This window comes from Pagrus pagrus (genome assembly GCF_965226575.1).
Source record: "Pagrus pagrus genome assembly, chromosome: 20".
Taxonomy (NCBI): domain Eukaryota; kingdom Metazoa; phylum Chordata; class Actinopteri; order Spariformes; family Sparidae; genus Pagrus; species Pagrus pagrus.
Window position 1 is genome coordinate 26,135,529 of NC_140207.1, and position 17,901 is coordinate 26,153,429.

At 40.0% G+C, this 17,901-nt stretch overlaps 2 protein-coding genes across 4 annotated transcripts; one reads left to right on the forward strand and one right to left on the reverse strand.

Moving 5' to 3' along the window:
• Positions 1-246: 246 nt before the first annotated feature.
• chchd7 (coiled-coil-helix-coiled-coil-helix domain containing 7) lies at positions 247-9,026 on the reverse strand. Of its 2 annotated transcripts, XM_084340659.1 has the most exons (5): positions 8,686-9,026; positions 6,379-6,501; positions 4,704-4,763; positions 4,487-4,585; positions 247-939 (listed from the first exon to the last, which is right to left on the reverse strand). In XM_084340659.1, the coding sequence occupies exons 3-5, from the start codon at positions 4,761-4,763 to the stop codon at positions 835-837; spliced, it is 264 nt and encodes an 87-aa protein (XP_084196785.1). In that variant the 5' UTR covers positions 6,379-6,501; positions 8,686-9,026; the 3' UTR covers positions 247-834. The 2 variants fall into 2 exon arrangements, with proteins under 2 accessions (XP_084196785.1, XP_084196784.1); XM_084340658.1 differs by lacking the exon at positions 6,379-6,501 and having other exon boundaries at positions 8,686-9,023.
• Positions 9,027-9,366: 340 nt separating this feature from the next.
• plag1 (pleiomorphic adenoma gene 1) lies at positions 9,367-17,831 on the forward strand. 2 transcript variants are annotated; one of them, XM_084340195.1, is made up of 3 exons: positions 9,367-9,472; positions 15,570-15,926; positions 16,133-17,831. In XM_084340195.1, exons 2-3 carry the CDS (start codon positions 15,679-15,681, stop codon positions 17,319-17,321), a joined length of 1,437 nt encoding a protein of 478 aa, XP_084196321.1. In that variant the 5' UTR covers positions 9,367-9,472; positions 15,570-15,678; the 3' UTR covers positions 17,322-17,831. The 2 variants fall into 2 exon arrangements, with proteins under 2 accessions (XP_084196321.1, XP_084196322.1); XM_084340196.1 differs by lacking the exon at positions 9,367-9,472 and adding an exon at positions 14,903-14,977.
• Positions 17,832-17,901: the final 70 nt, after the last annotated feature.

The window sequence follows — 17,901 nt, forward strand, 5'->3', positions numbered from 1 at the left end:
ACATTCTGGATCCGTCCCTTTATCCGATTCCAAACTAAAAATTAACGGGGTCTATTCTGGGCCAAAACTTATCCTCCACCCAAGTTTGGTGGAAATCAGTTCAGTAGTTTTTGTGTATTCCTGCTGACAAACCAACCAACCCACAAAGAGACAATGGTAAAAGAACAACAAAAAAAACACATAACCTCCTTGGCAGAGGTATATTTGAGGCGGTAAATCAAACATTAGGGAAACAATGACACATACTATTCCCATTCTCCTTTTTTTATTAAGTACAGACAAATGAAAGAAATGTCCATTGCACAGGCTGCGCACTTTACCATATTTGTGGGTTGAAATCCATAGATATTCAACAAGAAGTAGTCATCAACACAGGTTCTTTCACATGTTGACACATTAACTCATGGGTTAAGCATGTGTCTACTTCGGACTTTGAATATTCGTGATGAAATCTACACATAATATCTCAGCAGTTGTAAATTGGTTTTGTAATAATTTAACAATTCAAAGCGGGCACAAGACTTTTCCTTTCAAACAAAAGTGCTTAGAAAGCTTGTTAATGTCCTTTACATTGTTGCAGTTTGTGTCACATTGATTATGTATTGAGGTATATTAACAATCTTCTCATTCTGTTACTTCCTGCTTGTTCCATTTTATTTGAGAACAGACCAGCAACAGATGGTCACCTGAGCAAGAGGACAGTTCTGGCCTTGGATCACAGTACCCACCCATCCTATGTGGGGTAGTGGCATCATCGGAAGGGTGGGCCTGTAGTAAATGAGCGTGTGGGTCTGCTGGTCTTCAGTGTCTCTGTGAAGCCCACTCAGTTGACTCTTAGTATGGTTTGCCTCCGATAGCAGTGAGCAGCTCCTGCCTCTCTGCAGCAGTTGGCATGTCAGGTTTCACGCCTTCTCTTCTCCTCTGCAGCATGATGTTGTGCTGCAAAGAAACCAGAGATACATCTCTATTCACAATGGAAGCAGATGCAGCTGGGCTTGTTTGTATTAACAGATCGCTCTACCAATTTACTGATCAAGGCCAAGTTTCATTTCATGGTAAAAGGTAGGGAAGGCAATTCTGGAGAAAGATAGTTGTTTGTTCAGTCTCATTCCCAGGTTATCAAATACCAAAACCGACGCTTTGGGTTAGAATTTCGGGCCGAACACCAACCCAAACGATCTGTCTTTGACAGTCTTAGAATGAAACTCAACAATCGACTACCTCTCTCCAGAATCGCCTTCCCTACCTTTAACTGTCTATGAAAAAATATTTTTTTACATCATCCGTTGCTCTGGCAGAGCTGTGTCAAAACTGAGAAAATAATGACATCACTATGACATCATCAGGTTCATCCAAGCCCGAGCTTGGAGGAGGAGGAGTGTAGTTTGAATGGCACAGACATTAGACAGGTGAGGAGGGTTTCAAGAAAATATTCTATTGGTTGAAATAAGGGAAGTGTGGTAAACAGTGTTTATGGATGTGGAACATACTATAAACTAAAGCCCCTTTCAGACATATATTGTCCTGTCCAGACATAATGTTAAGATGCATCCTGAGTGATCTCAAGTGGACAGCTCCAAGTACGGGTGTGAATGCAGCCAAGATGCATTGAGGACGCTTTTAAATCCGATCACTCAGATCACATTCGGAGGTGGTCTGGGCTGCATTTGACCACATTCTTTAAGCAGTGTGTACACGTGTCCTGGGCCACTCTGAAGGACCGCCTACTCAACTGACATCCTCTGTAAACAGGAAGAAGAAGAAGCCACAACAACAGGCAGAATGGATTACACACTGTCTGATTTCCATTTGGTTCACTGTAATATAAATTACATTTGTGGGTTTTCTTAACAAGCCCATGTACCAGCAGATGTTTGTGAACACACTGGCTGTGTCAACTAACTAACCATTAAAGTAGTAACCGGAATATCTCCAGACAGTTGTTTGTTTCCTTGTAAAAAGTGTCGGCTGTACCAGCCTGTCTGCTTCTGTGTCTTAAAGGAATAGTTCACTCTAAAACAAAATTCAGTCATTATCGACTCACCCACATGCTGATGAGAAGTCCAGTGTAGTTTCCCGCGGGGCTACTCTCTGGCAACGATAATCCATATAACGAGCGTAAGTGGCGCCCGGGAGAAAAGGTCCATAAAACTACACAAAAACTTAGTAATATTCCTCCATACTGCTCGTCCGCTGCAATCCAAGTGTCCTGAAGTGGCAACATCCAGAGTTTACTCGAAACAAGTCATTTAGTAAATTTTTACAGCCTAAACAGTCACTATGCTGTGTTTACACGGAGGCACGCTCCGCGTTCACGCGAGTCTCCCTCACAGCCGATTGCACTACGGAAGCCGCGCCGGACAAGATGAATGAGACTTGTGATAGATACACACCGGTATTTACATCCTGCTGTGAGCCCCCGAGTGACACACAAACACAAGAGGGATCTGCTGCACTGGTGATTTGAAACTTTGAAACTCACAGCAGCATGTAAATACCGGTGTGTATCTATCGCGAGTCTCGTTCATCTTGTCTGGCGCGGCTTCCGTAGTCCAAACGCTGTGAGGGAGACTCGCGTGAACGCGGAGCGTGCCTCCGTGTAAACACAGCATAGTGACCGTTTAGGCTAGAAAAATGTACGAAATGACGTGTTTCGAGTAAACTCTGGATGTCACCACTTCAGGACACTTGGATTGCAGCGGACGAGCAGTATGGAGGAATATTACAAAGTTTTTGTGTAGTTTTATGGACCTTTTCTCCCGGGCGCCACTTACGCTCGTTATATGGATTATCGTTGCCGGAGAGTAGCCCCGCGGGTCTCCAGCTGCACTTTGAGGAATAAGAAACTACACCGGACTTATCACCAGCATGAGGGTGAGTCGATATTGACTGAATTTTGTTTTAGAGTGAACTATTCCTTTAAGTGCATCTTACCTTCCAACATTTAGCAGCTGTTTAAACACACTGTTTACACCGATTTCCCCATTTACACTAAATTTATGAAAGAAGACAACATTTTGTTGACAGTAAACATGCTGCCCCTTAAAAAAAAGGGGTTGTTGAGTTTGCAAAACACTGTCTCCAACAAATTCTTTATTATTTGGGCCTTTGCCAGATGTTATACATTAACACTCTTTTCGTTCTTTGTGTAAAAAACATTGTCTACAAAAAATGTAACACATTGTGTGTCAAACAAAAATGGAAAAAGGTAGGCAACCTAAGTATAATGAAAGAAGAATGGGATAATTATGTGTGCTGCAATGAAAAACTTCAAGCTCAACTTAAAGTTTTGTTAGTGAACCACATTAGGTTCTGTATTACTCCACTTCAAAAGAGTCATCATACCAAATCCTCCAGCTGCTGAAGACAGTGTGGGTTCCCTGAGGCAAATCATTATCATGTATTCTGGTCCTGCCCATTATTTATTCCTTTCTGGCAGGAGGTTCATAGAGTTTTGCAAAACAGTTTCCAGGTAGACATTCCATTCAAACTAGAGAGCATGTATTTGGGAGCCCTGCCATTAGAAAATGTTATCTCTCATGTTTAGGCCTCTCGTGTTTATTTCAGATTTGAAGTGCAGCTGGCAGGAAGGCCATAACTGGAAAAACGGATATGAAGGCACAACCCAACAAATCAGTTTAGTTCTATTTCCTATTAAGTTTGGTTAACCATTTTTGATTGAATTTCCTATTTTTCAGCTGTATTTTTATTTACTTATTGGTCCTTATTTGCTTCTGTATGATTTGCTTAAACTCAGCTGTATTACCTTTTGTTACAACTGTATCTTACAGAAGGCATTTACAGATAGGGATATTAAGCCCTATGCAATGATAACAATGTTTGTATGGACCTTGATGTAACTCAATAAAAAAGGATTAAAAAAAAAAATGTGATTTTTGCAAATTAGATCCAAACTATTTCAAAGAGATCTTTTACGTCACTTGCATCACAACACACAACAACAATGTCAAATCAAGAGTAACGGAAAAGCAACTGAAAAGATTCCATGTCTTCTCCATTTCTCATGCTTCTGCATTGGAAAGCCATGTCACCAGCATACATTGTTATTGTCACCTATGGTGTTACCACAGCAACCCATGCAGATAGGGTGATGATGTCTAGACACACAAATCTGATCTGATCACTCTTAAATAACAGTGCGGACAGCCAGGCTTCTGATTAGCCTGCAGTCTGAACAAAGCCATGGTGTCACTTACTGCTTCTTGACAACCACAGTGTGCAGGCACACTGAACAACCAGTGGGTGTCAGTACTGCAGCGTCAAGGACAAGAAGCCAAAAGTGTGGCTACAGGTAAGCAAAGCCTGGCTGTCTGTGATGATGAGCATGCCTTCCCTGCATCCAACTGTAGTCTTCTTATGACCTCTCATGTACAGATAAAACATGCATAATGTCTTAAATTCTTATATTTCTTTTCAGACCAGTTTCTTCAGTTTGTTCTCTTTGATTCTGGAAACATACACTCACCCAGCATTTCCTGCAGTTCTTATATCTCTGGAAATAGGCTGAACACATGCTCTTATCGTAGTTGTATGCTTCCAAACACTTCTGGGAGGCATCACTTTCCTGAAAAGAGAAGAAGTTCCAAAACCAGGACAGGATTAGAAATGTAAAGACACCGTCACGTCCCAGCAGCAGGCAGATGTTTGACACAGTGTAGGATGTAATGGGTCGGTAAGCTTACTTCAATGCATGGGTTAATGTCCTGATTCCGAACTTTTCTTGCATTTTTATCCATTTGCATCTGTGTGCACAGGAACAACATAAAGAGGTTCAGTTTCCTCCATTTTATATCACAGTAAACACAAATTTATTGTCATTTTTTAAATCACAAGGGATTGAAAAACAAAACAATGTTTGAGTCCTTTGAGTGCTGCTCTGTCTATCTTGGAAAATGGAAAGTTGATGATGAATTGAGCAGTCTCACAGCCTGGGGAATGAAGCTGCTCCATAGTCTGGTGGTATCAAACCAGCAGGACCTAATTTGTTTTATGAATTGGTCAAGAACTTAAATGCCACAAGAGCGCATACCTCCACCAAGGCCCAACAATCCCCTTTAATTTGATTCAAGCCTAATCCAATATCAAACTCGATAGCCCTGTATCACTCTAAATGTTAACCACCCATGACTGCTTAACCATAATTTAAGCCATAAATACCAACCACCTGAATGCACCTGATTTTTTTTATCAAGATCCATGCATTATTCCCTGAGAAATTAACAATGACGTTGAAAATGCCTTATCCTGCAATGTTAAAGAAAAGTGAGAAATATTCCTGTATCTGTCCCTTTATCCAGATCCACACCAAAAATGAATAGGGTATATTCTGGGCTGAGACCAATCCTCCATCCAAGTTACATGGAAATCTGTTCAGTAGTTTTTGTGCACTCCTGCTGACAAACCAACAAACCAACCGACCAGGGTGAAAACAGAATGTGTTTGAGTTCATATGACAGTTCATTTCCTGCAATGTGAATATATGTATATATATTTTGTAAACCTGTGTTTGTTCAGAGAGAGTTCACGGAGAGCAATGCTGCCCTGATCACATTCACACAGTTACATATGACACCTGGAAGCTTCCCAGTACTACCACAGTCTGATCTGCTGGCCACTGAGCAGCTCCACTGAAGCAGTCAGGGTTAAGAGTCTTACTGAAGGGAACCTCACTGGTGGTGATGAGGGAGGGGAAAGCGCTGTCTTTTACTTTCCCATCCCAGACTTATCTTGCCAGTCCAGGGGGACCTTCCATTCACAAGCTTGCTGCTCTAACCTTTAGGCCACCACCTCCCACACATGCACACATTGAGATGTCAATGCTGAAACAACCCTCAGCCCTTATTTCTGAATTCTCTCCTGAAACAAAAACTTATATTTGTGAGAGTGTAGCTAGATTCTTAATGATAAAACACAGATTGTTCAAAAAAACAGATTTTGCTTAGTGGTAAAAATTGAAAATTGAGGGGCGCCATCATCTCCTTGGGGTTAAGGTTCTGACCAAGAACTCTGACATCCCCAGTTCAAACCTGGCCAGGGACTGTTCCATTCCACCATTCCACATCTTTCTCCTTATTTTGTGTCATTTCTCTACTGTAATTTTATTAAATTTTGCACTTTTGGATTCTGACTTGCTGTTAAAGAGACATGAAGCCTATTGGATCTTCAAAGACTTTACAGACTTATGTCTCCAAGGGGTTTGAATGACAAACTACTTCTATTCTGTAATTTCTTGTTGTGATAAGATAGTCTTTTTTTCCAGACACAGACTATTTTCTACATTGTATCTTTTCCATATGTAATTATTTAAGATATGGTCTTTTTGTACTGCCTTTTGTTAGCTTCTGCATAGTGGCTCACCACTCGGCCTGTCTGCTTCACCTAACAAGCCCAGAGGCACTGCAGCTGCGACAGCCAGTCGTCGGTGTGTCAACCGGCAGGGAAACTATGGCTCACAATCTGCTGCATCAGCTCCTCCGCCAGCTGTTTGTTTTTACAAACCAACCATGAGAAAAACACAACATCAACCCATTAACACCAGACAGCCACTGAACATACAGTTAACACATAATAACATGTCAGTTACGCTGACAGAGATTTTGTGGCCCTGGTCGTCTGCTGGACAACAAGAGGGAGGGAGATCAGTGGGACCCTCCTGCTGTACAACCGGAGGGGGGGAGGGATTGTTACTGGATGCTGGCTGCTGTATTGTTTTGCAATTATACATAGTCCAATCATTCACTGGCAAAAACAATTCATGGCTACTTTTTGTACATGCAAAGGTCATGACCAGTTACTTTTATTTTACTGTAGGAAAGCAGAGGTACCTAAAGGACATTGTTCAAGTCATCTTTTTCTATGTTATTTAAATATTGTGACAAATATCCTATTGTGTACTAATTTTCATTGAGATACTGCACCATGAGTTTTTGGTATCGTTACATCCCTAGTTTTCTGTCATCACGTGAATTTATTGGTCCAGGTGTGATTCATAGTATTTTATAGTATTAGTCAGTCTATAGTGTGACCCGTTTGGTCCCATGGGTCAAACAACCTATCTAAGATGGTCTCTCCTTTTGTCTTTTAAAATAACCTGATGAAGGTCTTTGTACTCAAATGTTTTGGAAGTGGATGGTGTGTGGGAGTTTTTTGTACTAATAAAGTCGCAAAATGCCCAAATTTTAAAATACAAAAGTGAATCAAGTTTTTATTTTTACACTTTCTGATGGAAATGAGAAATAATGTACATGTTGACTGATTCAATATCAGTTGATTTATGCTAATTTGTCTGTTTACTTTTATAAACTGGTTCATAACTTGTTTAATAAAAAAACTAATTGCAAATCCTTATCTCAAGTTCTAAGAGCCCCACCAGAAGGTCTGGCAGAATAGAGGAGATTAATAGACCTTTTCAATTCAAATAGTCCCTAATGACTTTTTTCCATTGACTCATGAGAACAAGAAGTCAATTCTGACCACTGACTACTGCTGCTGAATTTTTCAAGACCTGCCTAACTTGATATTTGAGAGTAAAACCAATCTGGTAGCTACTTGTAGCATTTATTATGCATTTTTTTAACAGAAAAGTATGATGTGAACAAATATTTTTGATAAGGACCCCTCAACTTTGCCTTGAACTGCAAAAACAGCATTTTTTAAATAGTAAGCTTCAAAATAGCATCATGTAATATTGTATATGCCACTGACAATTTCATTTGTATGTATTCATGAATCTTAAGTTTAACCGTACTCTTTTGTGACCTCAAACATAAATTATCTTTGGCATACAGTACTGCTTGTCCTTGTTATTTGTCAGCCAACATACACTGATGTACCAGCAATAAACTAATATTGGTCATAATTTTGGTTTTTAAAATGTTCTCATCTATTTTCTTGTCTAGGGAAGTCAGAATCAGAATCAGAATCCTTTTATTGTCATTGCACAAGTGTACAACGAAACTCTAGCAGCATCCGAGTATTTCACACAAACATAAAATAAAGTAAAACAGTACAAGGTAAGTAAGTAAAACGTACAAGGCAGTAGTGCAATGTAAGTATAAAAAAATAATAAATATAATAGTAATAAATATGTGCAGTGGTGCAGCTTGTAGTGTGTACAGTACAGTAAGTCTTCCAGTCTATTCAAATGTACAAGTCCACCAGCCATTTTTCAATGCAAAACTCTTACTTAGTCTACTAAACTTAAACTTGCTAAGGTTTCACACTCACAGTCAATTTGTACAAGTTGAACCTTCATCTTAGGTTTACGCTTTCTGCTTCGACTACATTATTTTGGTGGAATTGACATTTTTTATTCATTATTTCTATTAAAATGATTACTGTTTGTTGTGTAAAATGTATGACGAACTGTAAACTGCCTCTTTTTCTCTTGTAGACGCTATCTTTGTTCATATCGCCCTGTAGTGTAAATGTTACAATCAACATGTCATACATAATTGCAAAATTTGTCAACGGAGTTTGGCGCAGCTGTGTTTCCTTCACTGTAGGTAAAGTTGCTACATCGTAACAAACGTGACCTTCACTGATGTTATCAAACGGTGAACGGGGAAACTTAGCAGCGGTGCATCATTTAACAAAGCTTTAGATAGTTCGAATTGCTAAAGTTAGGGGTGAATGGAGGTACAGCTACACAACGTTAAAACCTACCTTTGACCGACTTGTTTCCAGCGCTAGGTTAGTGACTTGTGGACACCAGTGAAGGTTATCCAGTTTTTAAAAATAAAAATAAAAAGACCGAAATAACTCGCAATGGCTATTCACGCATTCTTTAGCAATTCAAATTTGGCATTGACATATATATCCCTTGGAATGCTAGCAGTCTCTTGCTCCAAAAAGCTAGTGAGCAGCTGTAGCCTACACTACATGTGGCTAGCTGATGAAGCTACACAAGCCATAGGGTAGGTACAACCTTCCCGTCATGCTCAAGACAGCCCCAGTGTAGTTACTGCAACAGCGCACCAGGAAAATCACCCACACCGTCACCGACAACTGACAGCAACATCCTCCAATAACAACCCCTGAAAAGTACCGACGTAGACTGACAATCCCATGGACCAATAGGATTTATTGGCTGGCATGTTGGTCTTCCTATCCTTGTAAATTGGACTTAACCAAGTTTTAACGATTGACAGTATATCTAGCAAGTCCAAAAATTGACTTTTATTGAAAGGGACTGTTACTGACATTGAAGTAAAAGTGGCAGCGTCTTACACAAATCAAAAAGCTCAAGTGGGCGGAACTTAAAGTGGGCGTGGCTTAACCCTAGTGCGGTTGCATCGCAGCGCATACACAATGGCTGCTCGAAAGACGGGAAAGCAAACAATTTTCAGGCCCGCCGCGTCTAGCAAAAAATATGAGAAAAAAATTATTAAAAATTCGGAAAATAGTTGAAAGTCAAGAAAAACTCAACAGAAAGGATGCTAAAGCGTCCGGGGTAAGTTTGATGTAAATTAAGTAAACGGTGACTCAGTTTTTGAATTAAAATATCGGGGTTATTTAAATTATGAGAGAGGGGTGAGCTGGGGAAAAGTTTGTGTTAATCAGTACCCAGTTTGGGACCACAGAGAAAACAGAGGGAAGGCACAAGCATTGATTTTTTTAAAATTGAATTATGTCACTGGGGATATTAGTGTCACGGTGCGTGTCCACGATCGTTAAAGACCACAGGAACCAGTAGAATGAAGGTTGAAAGTTGAGTAAAGTTGAACATAGCCTCCTCACTTACATTATTATTTTTTTAATATAATAACAACGGCAGTGGATAAGCACCGACTGGAACAGGCGCACTTGGATTCAGCAATAATGCCAATTATCCCTCTATCTGCATTCACATGTTTTGCCTCATTTTCACACTTCATCAGAAGCAGTGTCAACATGTCCTTATCGATTCAAGCATCTCCTGTCTATAACGCCAAATGCAACCATGTAGCGGCTACAGTACTGTTTTCTCATGCTATTTCTCTTTTAAGCTATACGCTATGTCGCTTTTTCACCCACTGAAGGTATCGATCACTGTGGCATATAGATGACAGTTCGGCTATGACCCGCTGCAAGGCTAATAAACAAGAAACGGAAAGAAATTGCTTGTCAATAAAGTAGCAAAATGGAGGAAGAACTTAAGGCAAACTATAGGCAATGCTTAAGATTTGCATGTGCAGCCTGCGTCCCAACTTACTGCCGGCCACTTCTGAAGACGCCAAAAGTCAACTTGTGTTTAGTTTGATTGGTGTGGCAGGTTGGAGGCTACCGTGCACGTTTGTATTTCGTATTTAGATTTGGTTGTATAGCTGCTGCCGACATTAGAGCGCAGGCTACAGGAGCCTGTCGTGTCAATGTATTGAGCGTTAAACACGAGCTGGTGCTGTGTAAACCTGAACAGTTTGGAGCTCAGACGGTTGTTGTTGAGTTAAAGCAGCCAGGTTGTTGGTGTCGTGGTTAGAAAGCTGATATAGCAACAGTTCCTGAGGGGAAGTGTTGTCAGTGTTGCTCTCTGTTTATACCTGTCTTCTACCCAAAACAAGAGCTGAACTCTGCTGTTTACTGCTCCGTGAATACTGACTGACTCTGGTCTTTTACACAGGCTAGCGGATAGTGACTGATACCAGTCTGGCGGCTGATCGCATGTGTTTGTGTTCATCAATATAAAGAACTCCTGATTTATTATGCTAATGTACCAAGGCAGAGTGAGGTGCATGGGAGCAGCCCTCTCTTTGATTCAGATAGTTTGCTGTTTGCTTTACATGAGACTTTAAATGCTATTGACACTAAAAGGAAATGTTCTACTGTATGTTTAATCTTGACTGAAAAGCTATAGGAGGGAATAATGTGGTCTGACTGCTCAGTTCTCATAGAAATGAAACTTGTATCCTTAATGACTTGTTTTTGCTAATTTGAACAGAATATAACAGTTTATACCTGTTTTAAGAACTTAAATGTTTGATGATGACACATCAGTTGCTACTGTTGTTTTGAAGGCGAAATAATTAATGTGTTACTTTTTAAAGCCTGCTCTACTCTTCCTTATGCCGGGTTATTTTTGTAGAAATGAGCCTAGATTGAAGCAGTTTTATTTCAGCCATGATTAGATCTTTTTTACGTGCAGTATGATCCTGCTGTTGTGAAAATGTTGTTTCAGCTAAATGACAGCTCTATAAGTCTTAAAAATATCAAGCATTTTTGTCTTGAGACTTATATTAATGATATAGTTGTGTGTCAGTTACAACACTTTAACATTCAAGACATTCCAACAAAAATAATTTGAATTAGCTAAATTAGTATTTTATTATGTAAAGTTAGGACAAGCAGCTTATATAAGTGAGTGAAGATATATAATGTATCTTGTATCTCTATCTGTATTATTGTTATTATTATTATTAGTAGTAGTAGTAGTAGTAGTAGTAGTAGTAGTAGTAGTAATGGCATTAAAAATGTCAAACAAAAACAGAAAGCATTGACAGAGATAAAATATTAATAATAAACATACATATGGATGTGTTAATATAAAATGTTGTGTTTAAATTAAGGCTCAGTAATGAGAATTAAATCATTTAGCATTTTTTGGTGAGGAGTACTCAATTTTTTTCTGATATTAAAAAAGTTAAGATCTTTAAAATGTCATTCAGTGATAAGTTTTAATCATTGCAAAATAGTTCAATATAGTTATTTGCAGCAATTTTATTAATTTCTGCTAGAAAAGTACGAATCACTGCAGACGTAAGTTATTGTAATAACCTTTCAACTCAATAGCAATAGACTCAATTCTCATGTCTTAAAATCACAAAATCTTAAGTTGAATTGAATTACAGAAATACTGTTCGAAATGAAGCAGAAGGAATGATCTGGCATCTTTTTTATTTTAGCTGTCATTTGGTTTCTTTTGCGTTGTTCCTTATGAATAAATATTGAATGAATTGCAGCTCATGTCAACATTTGCTGACTGATAATTCTGCAAGGGTGAACTGTATGAATTTTCAGTAATATAATGAGAGAATGAGTGATGGCAGATGTGATTTATTTATCTGGGTGGTTTCTCTCTGTGGGATATCTCCTGTGTCTATTCAACACAGTATAATCGATTTGTATTTTATTAAATTCCATGTTTCTTTGAAAACATGATTGGATTAAGGAAAGAGCTAAAATTCTATAGACTTCTTTGTATAGAATACACAACAAATTATGGAAAATCCAGTTGTCATAACATGTTGTTAACATGTCTGTGGACTAAAACAAAGCTGATGGGGACAGACTCTGACAGTCTGTAGTGGAAGCTGATTACTGTAGAGGAGCGAATTTGAAGTAGTCTTTTTGTCAAAAGCATTGTATACATGGAGGTGCATGGAATTGGTTTTGGCTTTAGAGCTTTTACAGATTTTGCACAAAGAATCTCTGCCAGCCATCTAACAATAAAGCAAGGAATATCTTTCTATGCTTTGTATACCTTGCAAACCGTTCATCTGATCAACTTCACACTTGGCAGGTGTATTGCTGGAGATAGATATCATTAAACGTTTTTTTTTTTTTTTAAATCAGTTTGATTAATCAATAACAAAATAAGTGTAAGGTGTTGCACTAGACTACTTTGTGCCCGACTATATAACCATGTAGAGAGAGGGTTTGGTTAACCATCTCTCTCAACAGCACTGGTTACCCCTAACAAGGTGTCAGCTTAGTTGAATTTTAATGTTAACATTTTGATAACCCCAAACAGTCGGTGTAAAGTGTGAGAAGTTCTCGAGAAAACTACAAGCAGCAACACCAGAGACCAAGCAATCTTGTTTTTTGTTGTTGTTGTTTTTTTGTTGTTTTCATAATGCCACTTGTGACAGTAAGATGGAGTGGTCAGGGATTTGGGGTGGTCCAGGTATCTGACCACTCACATCAGTTTGTCATGGAGGCCTTCATGTGAGCATCTCCTGCTTGGACAGGCGTGTTGCCCTGCTTGCTGCAGTGTTACACTGGGTGACCCTGAGCAGGTAAAATAGCATTTCTACATAAGGGTCAAGTGTAACAGAATTAAAATACAAATCAGCTGTGTCGTAGTGTCACAGTAACTAAACAACACAAACGATACCCAGTGATGCAAAGAGTACTGAAAATCTGTACTCAAGTAGAAGTACAGTTACATTACTGACCTATTACTCAGTTACAAGTAAACAATACTGGTATTAAAATAATACTCAAGTAAAAGTACAAAGTTTTCTTTTCAAATGCTACTCATAGTATTGGTTACTTTTTTTTATGTTTAATGCATTATCAATAGCAAGCATTCATTCAGAAGGGTTTCTGTTTCACAAATCTTCAGTGTAAATTACTCTCAACTTAATTACAGTATTTTGAGTAGATGTAATTAGTTACACCCCTGAAGATGCCTGTGTTTTTGCATGTTGTAGAGCATTTACTTTAAATTATGAATACTTTACATCTGTGGTATTAGTGGTTGTATCTGTAGTATTACCATACTTAACATTCATGTGTTAATATTGCATATACCTGCATGTACATGAATTACATTTATGTATATGAAATGTAAAGTTAATTGCAATATTATTTCCAATGCAGAACGTTACCATAGCAGTACATGCAACAGCAGTATGCTATATATGCTATGCACTCTAATCAAACTACCAATACAGTATATTACAGGTTGCTATCATTATACAGTATATATTTGCATTGTGGGTATATTTGGTATGGTTCTAGTTAAAGTTCAAATCATAGTTTCAGATTTAAGTTTGTCGGAAGCGTTTTACTGCATGTTGTTTACCGACCACCTTGAACATCCTTTCTGTCTGTCAGAACCAACATTTTTACCAACCATCTTAGGCAGCCATAGCTTTCCATTCAATTCCACACAGCTTGCAGAGGCAGTGCTGGAAGTAAATGTATCCATCACTATAGCTAGCTATGCTATGACATGCTGGGGTTTTCTTGAAATGAATATTGTCTATCCCAGTGCATTAAATTTGGCTGGGCGAAGAGGCACAATAAGATGGCAGCTTCATGCAAATGTGGCAGCAGAATGGGAGTTGATCGTTCACCACTTTGTGAAACATATGATTGTATGAAGGATCTTACTACATGGGCTCAAAGACACTTTGTTAAAGCGTTGTCAGTAAACACAGTTTGTATGTAAATTGTTGCATTTTATATTTATTGACATTCTACACAGAGGACCAACTTTTTGGGAATCTGAGTTGTATTTTAAAGAAAACTGGCTCTATGACAACAAAATGTATTTGATTTGATTGTTCTGCGATTTATAGAAGTCTTCTTTTAAAGACAGTGTGGGCAAAGGGCAAGGGGACAGTACGAACACAAAGAGTAGTTCAGTCAGAGCGAGAACGACCTACGACGGCCAAAAAATGAAAACAGTATTCTTGCTCAGATATTCTGCATCACTGAATGAGGTTCCTGTGGCTAAAAAAATGTAACACGATACATACAGTAACTACTTCTGTATTTGCATTGCTTTGTGTGATGGCATTAATGTAATGTTACAGCTCAGTAATTTTGCATATATGACATAATCCCTGAGCTGACAATATGGCTCATGACTATTGATTATAGAATGATGTTATTTTCCAAAGGAGCTGATTAGTGAAAGGCACTTTTTAGTCAATTTCAAGCTGAAACTCTGAACATAGATCTGCAGCATAATGTTCAGGACAAATTTCAACCCAATCAGGTGAAAAACAAGAAGTTGGTGAAGCTTAGAATAAAAAAAAAGATTAAATTTAGCTCTGAGGACCAAACTTAACATTTTTTGACTTAACATGTATTTGGAGCACAGCTGTAAGATTTTGCAAGAGCCTATGAATGTAACATAAGTATTTACATGATTTTTCCTTCTAAAGAAAATCCATGACATAAACTGGGAAAAGTTCTGAATTCTGGATGAGTTTGCTTCCCTGTGTCCACAGAGCTTCTTAAAAATGGACAGGTAGTTCACAACACTAATGAATGATAACCAATTGCTTTCATTTCTGACAGGATTCCTAACAGTGTAGTTGCTTTTATACATTACTCTCACTTAGGGCTGGGCAATACATTGATATTATATGGTTATTGTGATATGAGCCTATATTTGGTCCCAGATTTTGGAATGACATAAATGTTGTCTTTTCCAGGTTTTAAAGGTTGAATTTTAATAACTTACCACTCTGTTACTTGTTCTAATACCTGCATTTATCCACTTAGTCATGAATTAGTTTGTAAAGCTCCAATAGTCACCCCTACAATCCCTAAATTGTCATAATTAAGATAAAGCTGTTTGGTCAAAAATATTGTGATATTTGATTGTAATGCCAACCAGTGACAGTGATGACACTGGTATACCGCCCACCCCTTACATGAAACTAGCAAAACCCAGAACCAGTTGATAACCAGCTTCATGATACCAGTTGTCCCGCAGAATTATCAGGCTAATTGAGGACAGGTCATTTAAAGAGATTAAGTTAAACTTGACTTGTGTTTTTTGTCAGCCTGAAACAGTACCATTCAAATGATCCTCTCTCTCTCTCTCTCTCTCTCAGGCCTTTGAGTCCGGGCGGTGTTGAGCACATAAAACTGGATAGAATAATTGCATCAGTACTAGTTGGCCACTGCGCCCCTGTCCATGTAGCTGGGCTACCATAGAGAGCCATGGCCACGGGAAGCCAGGGCCACCGTGACCACATCCTGGAGAAAGCCAAGCTTGCACCACCCATGGGGAGGCGCAGGAGAGCAGAGGGGAAGCCGAAGAAAAATTTCCCCTGCCAGGAGTGTCAGAAAGCTTTCAACAGTCTGGAGAAATTGAAGGTGCACTCATATTCTCACACAGGAGAAAGACCCTACCGCTGCTCCCATCCTGACTGCACCAAGGCTTTCGTCTCCAAATACAAGCTGCTACGGTACAGACAAGCAGCAGTACATAGCAGGCTGCAGCATGTTGCTTTCTCTTTGCACCTTTGGTAACATAGTGCTCAATAGTAGTCAGAATTATGTGTTTATGAATAGTAGTATTCAGGTCTTGTGTTTATGTGTGATGTAAAGCATGCCTACTTAAAACATGATTGCAACAATTCTGAGTTCTTATAGAATGTGTCTGTGTTCCAAGGCATATGGCAACTCACTCGCCAGAAAAAAACCACAAGTGTTCATACTGTGAGAAAATGTTCCACCGCAAGGATCACTTAAAGAATCACCTACACACTCACGACCCGTACAAGGAAGCATTCAACTGTCAGGAGTGTGGCAAGAGCTACAACACCAAGCTGGGCTTCAAACGCCACCTCGCCCTCCACGCCGCCAACAGTGGAGACCTCACCTGCCAAGTGTGTCTGCAGCCATTCCCCAGCACAGGGGTTCTTCTGGAACACCTCAAAACACACGCTGGCAAGTCCTCTGGTGGGACCAAAGAGAAAAAGCATCGCTGCGAGCATTGTGAGCGGCGATTTTACACCCGTAAAGACGTGCGACGCCACATGGTGGTGCACACAGGACGCAAGGACTTCCTTTGCCAGTACTGTGCCCAGCGCTTCGGGAGGAAAGACCACCTGACACGTCACATGAAAAAGAGCCATGCCCGGGAGCTGCTGAGGGTAAAAACTGAGCCAGCTGATTCGCTGGAGCCAGTTGTCTATGACTTGCCGTCTGGGGGGATCAAGGGCGAACTCCCAGGAATGCTGACACCGAGGCCGCACCAGCTCAACATGTACACAGGCCCCGTCCTGGACACAGAGCCCTTCCCCACCTCTACACATCCCTTTTCTTTAAAGTACCCGCTGGGCTCCAACTTTACCTCATACACCTTCTCCTCACAGGAGCGGGAGCAAAATCTAAAGGGAGAACTGGAGACCTACCTGATGGAGCTGCAGAGCAGCATGCCCTCTTCATCCTCTGCAGCCCAAGAACCACAACTCACCTCCTCCAAACTAGAGTTGGAGACTCAAGTGGGCGTGCTGGAGGAGACGAGCCAGGAGGTGTCCCTGTCCAAAATGTCCACAACGGTGGCAGCAGCTTCTGTAGGCGACTCTCTGGCTTCATCCTCCTCTCTGATGGACTTCTCCCAGCTTTTCAACTTCCTGCCGCTCAATGGGCCTCCGTACAGCCACGCAGGGGGCAGTGGGGGCCAGGGCGTCGCCTATCCACCTCACGAAGAGCCCACATCTCTTGTTCAGCTGCCCCCCCATCCCCCCGACGGCCCAGAGGCTGCAGAGAATCCACTTCAAGGGCTCCCCTCCTCCTTCATATCCAACCTGAGCACACCCACCACACTGCCCCGTTTCCACCAAGCTTTTCAGTGATCCAGTATGTACTGCGCATAGCACACACACACACACACGCTCACACATACTGACACACATGTCGAGCTACACAGCAACACCAGCAGACACCGAAATGAAATACCAGCAACACGTGTGAAGATGACAACATGAGCAGACACTAATATACCTAGCAGACACATGATGATCAGCACACACACACACACACACACACACACACACACACACACACACACACACTTTTATATTAACCACCACTATGCCTTCATGACATGTCACAAAATAGTAGAAAATGTATCCTCTTGTACTTGGTTTTAATGCAAATACAATTTCCAAATTCTCAGTTTCTTGCTATTTGAAAGTCATATAACCTATCACGATCCGTTCTGATTACCAGCAGAAATGACTTTTCAAAGATATACGTGTGTGTGTGTGTGTGTGTGTGTGTGTGTGTGTGTGTGTGTATATATATATTTATATATAGATATATATATAATATATATCTATATGTATCTATCTATATATATATAGATATATATATAAAATCTGTGATTGCAGTAGAATTCAGCCACGGGCTGTGCTCACAAAAGTCAGCAATGCT

Bases quoted from the DNA above. Each gene is read 5' to 3' on its own strand.
- plag1 (XM_084340195.1), top strand. From the start codon at position 15,679: ATGGCCACGGGAAGCCAGGGCCACCGTGACCACATCCTGGAGAAAGCC. The intron at 15,927-16,132 runs GTACAGACAAGC...CTGTGTTCCAAG, and splicing joins TCCAAATACAAGCTGCTACG to GCATATGGCAACTCACTCGC.
- chchd7 (XM_084340659.1), bottom strand. From the start codon at position 4,763: ATGCAAATGGATAAAAATGCAAGAAAAGTTCGGAATCAGGACATTAAC. The intron at 4,586-4,703 runs GTAAGCTTACCG...TTCTCTTTTCAG, and splicing joins ACATTAACCCATGCATTGAA to GAAAGTGATGCCTCCCAGAA. The intron at 940-4,486 runs GTGAGTGTATGT...GTTTCTTTGCAG, and splicing joins AGAACTGCAGGAAATGCTGG to CACAACATCATGCTGCAGAG.